At 32.9% G+C, this 9,152-nt stretch overlaps 1 protein-coding gene across 1 annotated transcript; it reads left to right on the plus strand.

The window, feature by feature from the left end:
* Positions 1 to 2,054: 2,054 nt before the first annotated feature.
* Positions 2,055 to 6,080, plus strand: LOC124836682 (cyclic nucleotide-gated ion channel 18). The gene is made up of 6 exons (XM_047311858.2): positions 2,055 to 2,772; positions 3,219 to 3,431; positions 3,503 to 3,816; positions 4,580 to 4,691; positions 4,779 to 5,015; positions 5,154 to 6,080. The coding sequence occupies exons 1-6, from the start codon at positions 2,143 to 2,145 to the stop codon at positions 5,877 to 5,879; spliced, it is 2,232 nt and encodes a 743-aa protein (XP_047167814.1). The 5' UTR covers positions 2,055 to 2,142; the 3' UTR covers positions 5,880 to 6,080.
* Positions 6,081 to 9,152: the final 3,072 nt, after the last annotated feature.

Here is a 9,152-nt window from a genome sequence, read left to right on the forward strand (position 1 = left end):
CACAAAAGCAACACAAACAAATGTATGAGTGAGTTATTTGAATAAGAACAAAGCATACATAACAATATCATTTATCATCGAAGGATATAACATTTCAGTACCTTTAACATACAATTTTTATGCTTAAAGAATTATTTATAAATCTAGAGACTTTTATATCAACCTAAACTCTAATTTGTTCTAATTAAAATTCCTAATTTAATTTCCAAAATAATACAACTAATTTTAATTTAACTCACATCTATAGGTCCTTAGCATTTAGCTCATTTCAAAATTCAAACCTTTATTCTTAACAATACAACAATAACTATACCATCAAATTAAATTTCCCAACCCATAACTCTATACTATTCAGTTTCCCTTGGAAAATAATCTTTTGTTCATGTTTAGTCACCAATTACATTTATAGAGTAAACATATATCATTACTACCCTGCACGTACTTTATCAGCCATTTTCATTTCATTTCAATCAGAATATAAAATTCCTAAGCCTTAGATTATACTACTCTTTCTTAATGAAACCAATTTCCAAATTCCAATTTCAAAGACACATATCTCATACTTACAAAAATTATTTCATATTATGCAAAATACAATACATTAATGCTCTCATACACTTATATCCGTAAACACAAAAACACGCGACAACATTCATACCATTTTTCCAGAATCAATTTCATCATAATACATTCCATTACCCAAATACATTAATTCAATCGGTATGTTTATATCTTGTTTATAATTGATATGTTTATATCTTATTGTTATGATTGTTTTATCGATAGTTTATCTCATATATGTTTGTGTTTGTATGTTTGTGAATGAAATTTTTGACGATGATCACATAATCTGTTATACGTGAATAGATGATATTGTAGATATTCTAAAGGTATTATAGATTCGTGAGATGACGGAGAAATATTTGTGTTTTTTTAAAAAAATTATATTGGTATAGACTTTTTGAAACAAAGTAATTGTAGTTGTTTTATTTCCTTAGTCGTTTTAATTACTTTTGGAATAATGTAATTGAACAAAACTTTTGGAACTTATTATTTTTTGAATAAATTATATATGTCAAAAAAAATTAAGGTTTTGAAAAATATATTTCCATACTATGATAAAGTATTAAAATTTACCAATTTTTGTAAACATGTGACGTCCCAGAATTTGGACGTTACATCTTCCAAAATTGAAACTTAATATTGAAGTTTAATCTTCGTTCACGACCGAAACCAAAAAGCTACTTTTTTTAAGTTGATATGTTTTGATTATTTAACTGAAATGCAATGTTCAAAATAACCGATGCCAAATCTATGAAGAAAGAGAAAAATCAAAGATATCATGTCAACTATTGAAATGACTCATAATAGTATTTCTTTTTTAAGTTAAAAATAATATAATAAACATGTACGTTATTACAAAATTATCATCATTCCACCAATTCTAATAATAGTCGATATAATAATGCTATCATATATAATAGCTGGTGAATTATATCCGTCATATTAAGTCATCACTAAATCTATTCTTTTCATCAGTGTTTCTTACCTTTTGTCATGCTTTTCATATTACCTTTCAAGCACCTTGGTTCATGATCACAGCATCTTATCTTAATTACACCTATATGAATTCAAGTATAACTCTAGAAATAAATTTCTAATATAACTTTTACATTAGTTTGTCTCTTACACTTGATGTGCATCTCATCTCGTACACCTATCCAAACTTTATGTAATGTAAAAGCTAACCACAAAATTTAATTTTATATATTTTTTATAACCCAATAATTATTTAAGTCTTAAAATTAATAATATAATTTTTTTGGTAATTTTCCATTTTGAGAGACTTATAAACATTTTTTTTATATTATTATGATATTTTTGTTTAAATATTTCAAAGAATATTTTGAACTTAATCATTTGCGATCATGTATTTCAAAGAATATTTTAAATTAAACATATAGGTTCCATTTATGATATGGAGAGTTAAGAACTAGTTTATAAGTTGTTGTAGGAAGGAAAAGACCATTAAGAATAAATAAAGGATAGAATGTCCAAAGTTAGGATTCAAAAGTGTCTGGTGTTTCCTAGAATTACGCATTCCCTTGAGGTTAGCGCGAAACTCTGAAGGTTCAAAAATGGATGAAAGTGGAGGCACAGGAGGGGCATTTGTCTTGTCTGAGAGAGCAACCCATCCAAACCCCGGTGATCTGCTCGCGATTGTCCTTGTCCTCGTTCGCTGTGAAACCCCGCTCTCTGACCCACCCGCGGAATCCGTTCACCCGGAATCCGCCATGGAAGATGTATAACATAATATCGACGCCGGCGTCTAAGTTCCGCCAGTTCAGGCGACTCCGATCCCGACCGAAGACAACAACAGAGACAGAGGAGGAGCACGCGTTTCAAATCCTATGGCGGCACCAGATACTGGACCCCGACAGCGACATCGTGGCGTATTGGAACAAGGTGTTTCTCGTGACAAGCCTCCTCGCTCTCTTCGTCGACCCTCTCTACTTCTTCCTCCCCACAGTGGGTGGCCCCGCCTGCTTGCAGGCCGACCCCAAACTCAGCATTATCGTCACCATCATCCGCTCCTTCGCTGACCTCTTCTACGTCCTCCACATGCTCATGAAGTTCCGAACCGCCTTCGTGGCCCCCAACTCTAGAATCTTCGGCCGCGGTGAACTCGTCATGGACTCCCGCGAAATCGCCACGCGTTACCTCAGATCCGATTTCGTCATTGACCTCGCCGCCACCATCCCTCTCCCCCAGGCACGCTCACAAACACGCTTCTTTCTGCTTTCTTCTTTCTCCTATCTGCATTGCTTTAAAACCACTTTTTTTCTCCATGCTAAAACACTTTTCCGTCTTCGTTCCATGTTTTAAATGTTATTCGTTAATCAAAGTTCAGATTTTATATCAGAGAAAGAAATTATTAATTAAAATTGAAGTTTAATTTCAATATGTATAACGAAATTTTAAATTGAAAGGCAATATACGTTAACATTGTGAAATTTCAATTCTAATTGGAAAACAATAGGAAAAGTGTCGAAGGAAGTGTGTGGAAGTTTTGTTCATGAAGTATGGATTGGTGGTTCCAATTTCGGGAACCAAATTGACATTTAAAAAGTGAATCATGAGTATTGATCTGGAAGAGTTCTAGTATCTTGCCAGTGTAATGCGGGACTTCTAACCGTTATGTGCATTTTGCTTTGCAGATTGTGATTTGGTTGGTGATTCCAGCGAGCAGAAACGCAAGAACTGATCATGCCAACAATACTCTTGCTCTTTTTGTACTTATTCAATATGTTCCTAGGTTGTTTCTCATCTTTCATTTGAACCAGCGTATTCAGAAAACCACTGGCGTTATTGCCAAGACTCCCTGGATTGGAGCCGCATACAATCTTATTCTCTACATGCTAGCCAGCCATGTAAGTAGAAGCTACTAGCATGCACTTTAACTCAATGAAATTTTAACTATCGTGGCTTTTTGTTGGAATAGGTTACAGGAGCCACTTGGTATCTATCGTCAATAGGGAGGCAATTTAACTGCTGGAAAACGCAGTGCCAAATAGAGAACAAATCACATACCCTCTCTTGCTTTTCAAGTTATCTTGATTGCAATAGTTTGAACGTCCCTGATAGGCAATACTGGCTAAACATCACCCATGTAATCACCAAATGTGACGCGAAGAGCAAAATCAACATAAAATATAAATTTGGGATGTTCGCAGAGGCTTTCCTGAACGATGTTGTCATTTCCAGTTTCAAGGAAAGATACTTCTACTGTCTTTGGTGGGGTTTGAGAAATCTAAGGTATGTTATCTTCATTTCGTTATATATACATATATTCTCATCTGTATTATTCCTCCCTTCTTGTTATGGTAATAACTGTTTAGTGACAATTGTTGAGTTTCATGTAAGGATCGTACATTAATAGATTTTGTGTCCAAGTTAGCGTACAATAATTACTATCAAAAGTGCATTTTCTAATGTCATAATGAAAACACCAACAAATGATTCTTTACATCGTCTCCCATCTCCGTCATCAAAGACCCACAAAAGAGAATTATGAGATGGTTTAGTTAGATTTGTGACGCTAACTTCAAAAACTTGGAAATTGTAGTTTCTCGCTCTTCTCTAATTTATTTATTTTTCTGCACGATTCTATCCTATTTAGACTTGGAATGTTATTTATACATATAATAATAAGTGGACAACTCCTAATTAATGTCCACGCACGTTATTTTGAGCTAAGGAAACAGATAAATTAATACACCTTTCTACCAAAGATTTGGGCTATTTCTATATAAGAAAGTTACAGAATTATTAGGACGTCATTTATCCTCGTAAAATACTCATGCAGATTTTCCTGCCCTGTTAATTGTGTGCTTTGGAAGCTACATTTTTGTGTTGTTGCTTTATTACTTTTCTCTTCCAAATGTAGGAAACTAGATCTTTAGTTTCAATTTTGATGGCCCTATAGCAACTGCTTGTTTGAAAATTTAAGATATACGAGGGAATGTAGAGAGTGGGTAAACGGGTTTTCCTGGCATCACACGTTAATTTCCTTTCGCAGTTCATACGGACAGAACTTGGACACCACCACATATCTTCCAGAGACATTATTTTGCATCGTCTTATGCATTGCTGGACTGGTTCTCTTTTCGCTTTTGATTGGAAACATGGAGGTAAGACTAGGAGAAACTATGTTGATTTGTAGAAGTAATACAAATAGCGATTTTGGTTAACGAGCATGTTTTTTTTCCTTGTCAAAGACGTACTTGTCATCAATGACAGTTAGACTTGAAGAATGGAGGATTCGGAAAAGAGATACCGAGGAGTGGATGAGGCATCGCCAGTTACCACCACATTTGCAGCAACGTATCCGTCGTTTTGTTCAATATAAATGGCTTGCAACAAGAGGAGTTGATGAAGAAGCCATAATGCTTTCGTTACCTTTGGATCTTCGTCGAGAAATTCAACATCACTTGTGTCTTTCTCTCGTGCGGCGTGTATGTCTCTCCCATTCCTTGATGTGATGCTGCAAATACATAGCAATGCAATACTAAGTGAATAGCAGTTGAGAAAGCAAATTGCATGTAACATTGTATTTATTGGTTGAAAAACTTGCTTTATTAACATTTGTACAGGTCCCCTTTTTCTCCCAAATGGACGATCAACTTCTTGATGCAATTTGTGAACGTCTTTCATCATCACTAAGCACTGAAGGCACCTACATATTTCGAGAGGGTGATCCTGTGGATGAAATGTTGTTTATCATCAGAGGGCAATTGGAGAGTTCCACGACCAACGGAGGAAGGTCTGGATTCTTCAACTGCATCAAACTCAGGCCTGGTGACTTTTGCGGAGAGGAATTGCTGACATGGGCCCTAATGCCAAACTCAACCCTCAACCTACCTTCTTCTACTCGAACTGTCAAAGCTCTTTCTGAAGTTGAAGCTTTTTCACTACAAGCAGAGGATCTTAAATTTGTGGCAAGTCAGTTCAAGCGCCTTCACAGCAAGAAACTGCAGCATGCGTTTAGGTATTATTCCCATCAATGGAGAACATGGGGTGCTTGCTTCATACAAGCTGCTTGGAGACGATATCAGAAAAGAAAGGCAACAAGGGAGTTATCCCTGAAAGAGGGTCTCTACTACCTGTCTTTGCCTGAGACGGAAGAAAGTGGACATTTGGAGGATGATGAAACCGGGGAATCCTCAGGGAAAACGAAAAAGGTTCAGAATCTTGGTGCAACTGTCTTGGCATCAAAGTTTGCTGCCAATACAAGGAAAGGAGGACATAAACTACCCGATCCTGTTCCCCAGTTGTTCAAGCCAGACGAACCTGATTTTTCTTTAGACCATGAACTTTAGTGGTGAGCACAAGAACCAATCATCAGTCCAAAAACGTATTAAACACTGGTTCAATAGGAAGTTTTATGACTTGGATGTAAATGGTACCAGTAGAATAGTAACCTGATCACATTTTTCTTAACTCTTTCTTTATTTGCATTCATTTGCACCAACTGTATCATATACAAGGTTACCCATGACATTTAGAACCTTTCTTTATCACTTGAACTCTCTTCTCCCTTTCATACTCTTTCGTCATGCTTTTCGTAGTACTCTTTCTGGTCTGTGATCCTTGCTTCATGATCACATGAACTCCTGATATGTATTTTATCTTCTAGCGCGCCTTACACCTATATGAATGCAATTACGCCTCTAACTTATAATATAACTGGTATATTAGTTTGTCTATTACACCCATATGTGAATCCTACATTGTGCACCCATGATTAAATAATGTAAAAGTTACACTACAAATTAGATTTAATTCTATATTTTCTTAACAACCTTTTTTACAACCAAAATTATTTTAAGTCTTAAAATTAGTGCTATAATCTATTTTTTGTAATTTTCCATTTTTATAGACTTATAAACATACCTTTCTATATTATTATGATTTGTTTGTTTAGATATTTTAAAGTATATTTTTAACTTAATCTTATTTTTAGATTTATGAGTCTACAAAATAATATATTTAATAAATTAAAATAGAATGAGTTTGTAGAAATAAAACATTTAGGTTCCATTTAACGTATGCGTATAAAGTACGAAGAAATATATAGGAAGAAATAACAAAGCGCCTTAGAAGAAATAGTTTTTTAAGTTGAAGGCGCAAGCCCTATAACTAGGAATGGTAAAAATATATGCTATAGGTAAAAATATCTGCGCCCGCGGATATATGTAGATAAAATCTGCGACGAATAGTTAGTATCTGTGGATATTTACTACCTGCGGGTAGCGGGTAATACCCGCTTATAAACGGATCGGGTATTGGTATTATACTATCCGTACCCGCGGATATCCGCTACCCGCAAAAAATAAAAATAAAAATTAAATTTATATTTTATTAAGATTAAATTTAATTAAAATTAAATTTTAATGTATATTTAATTAAATTTTTATTATATTTTATATATTTTTTGTAATTTTATTTAAATTTTATTTTAATAATTTATAAAAATATATTTTTTAAATATTTGCGGGTATCCACGGGTTTTAAAATATTCGCGGACATTTTTTAAGCAAATATCCATGCGGGTAGAGGGTGGATATCCGTGTCCGACCTGACCCGTTGCCATCCCTACTCATGACAACTATAGCCCTAAGAAGGACTAGTTTTATAAGTTGAAGGTACAAGCCTCATGACAACTATTTATTTTACGAGAGGAGCATGATATTTTAACAACTTTTTTTAACAATTTTTTAACAACAGAGTATGTGTCACTATTTCATTGGTCCGTATATTTGAAACGGACCAATCATAAACTACCACATAAGCGGTTGTAAAAAAGTTGTCAATAAAAATTGTTAGAAAAAACATTTTCCTTTACGAAAATAATAAGTATTGTTATACTGAAAAGTTTGATTCATAAAATTTGAAAGGACCATGATATTTTAACAACTTTTTTTAATAATTTTTTGACAAAAAATTGTGTCACGACTTTATTGGTCCGTATATTTGAAACGGACCAATCACAAGCTACCACATAAGAGGTTGTAAAAAAGTTGTCAAAAAATTATTAAAAAAATATTTTCCAATTTGAAATTGGACTTGATGAGTTAAGTCGACCTAGAAGCTTGGTCACCGACTTAGATACCAAGTAATACACAATAAATCATTTAAGAAATGTGTGGTTAGAGGAGCTAGGTGTGATACAAGGAACAACGAATAAAACATAAAAACAGTGAAACGAAAAACCAATTCGAAAAAGGTTTTTTATTGATAACTTTTTTACCACTGTCTACGCGGTAGTTTGTTATTGGTCCGTTTCAAATATATAAACAAATAAAATAATGACACAATCTATTATCAAAAAATTGTTAAAAAATGTTGTTAACATAGTCCAAATCAATTTGTTATTCACAAGACAACCCCTCTTCCCCTTAATTTTCTCTTCAACTCCCTCTTTCCATTCTCCCTTCACTTCTTTCCCTGTCTCCATTTTCTCTTTTCACCTCTCTTACGCACCTCCAAATGAAACAAGAGAACGGCTATGAAGGTTTGACAAATTCAAGACTATTTCAGAATAGTTTAGTATGTTTCATATTATATTGGTATATTTTAGACAATTTAAAAAATCTTTTTTAAATCATATTTTGGATTAATTAATCCAAAAATTACACTTAAATTCTAAATTGATAGTAAATAATATATTTTAAAATTTAGAAATATATTTCGGATTATCTAATTCAAGATATTTTTCGAATTAATTATTTCAAAATATATCTCTAAATTTAAAAATGCATTTTAAAAATTATTTAATCTAGATATAATTTTTGAATTAACCCATCTAAAATACATTTTCAAATTTAGAAATACTTAGATTATCTAATTTGGAATGCATTTCGGAATGTTTATTTTTCACAATAATTAGTGTTGTTTTTTTTAGTTTAAACAATTGTTATGACTAAAAAAATAGTGAAATTACCAACGGATACAATCAATAAAAAACGATCAATTTTTTTCGGTAATTGACAATTTTTAATGGTCTATCGACGGTTAATAATCCATAGGTAATTTTGTTGTACGTAACCATTATCGACGAATACTGGTCTTCGATAATTAACGATGAATATATTTGTCGATAATTATTGACGAATAAATCCATCGGTAATTACTAAAGAATGAATCCATTGGTAATTACTGCAGGATATATCCTTCGATAAATTTGTCGATAAGTGGTTGACACAAATCATTGCAATCTGTATTATTAGTATATCCCCACATTCACACAATCAGACTTGCACAAAAGAGCAAAGAACCAAGATTTTATCAATTTATAAGCACTTACCCAAGCATATTATATACATTTGATCACTTCGTTTACATCATACAATTCATTGCTACCTTTCATAAAATCTAATTACTTAAATATATTAAGTACACACTTAAAATAGAGTACATTACCTACATAGTATAAATGAACATACATTACATATTTCAACAGCTAGTTCATCACAGACATAAAATTTAACCATATATATTGATATCACTTTCTAACCAACAACTACTTCAGGTAGATTAATTCATAATTACCTAAGTTGTCAGACATGATATAATGTAGTTTTGTTTAGTAT

This window comes from Vigna umbellata, chromosome 5 (genome assembly GCF_029865625.1).
Source record: "Vigna umbellata cultivar VRB3 chromosome 5, Vumbellata_1.0, whole genome shotgun sequence".
NCBI classification, from domain to species: Eukaryota; Viridiplantae; Streptophyta; class Magnoliopsida; order Fabales; family Fabaceae; genus Vigna; species Vigna umbellata.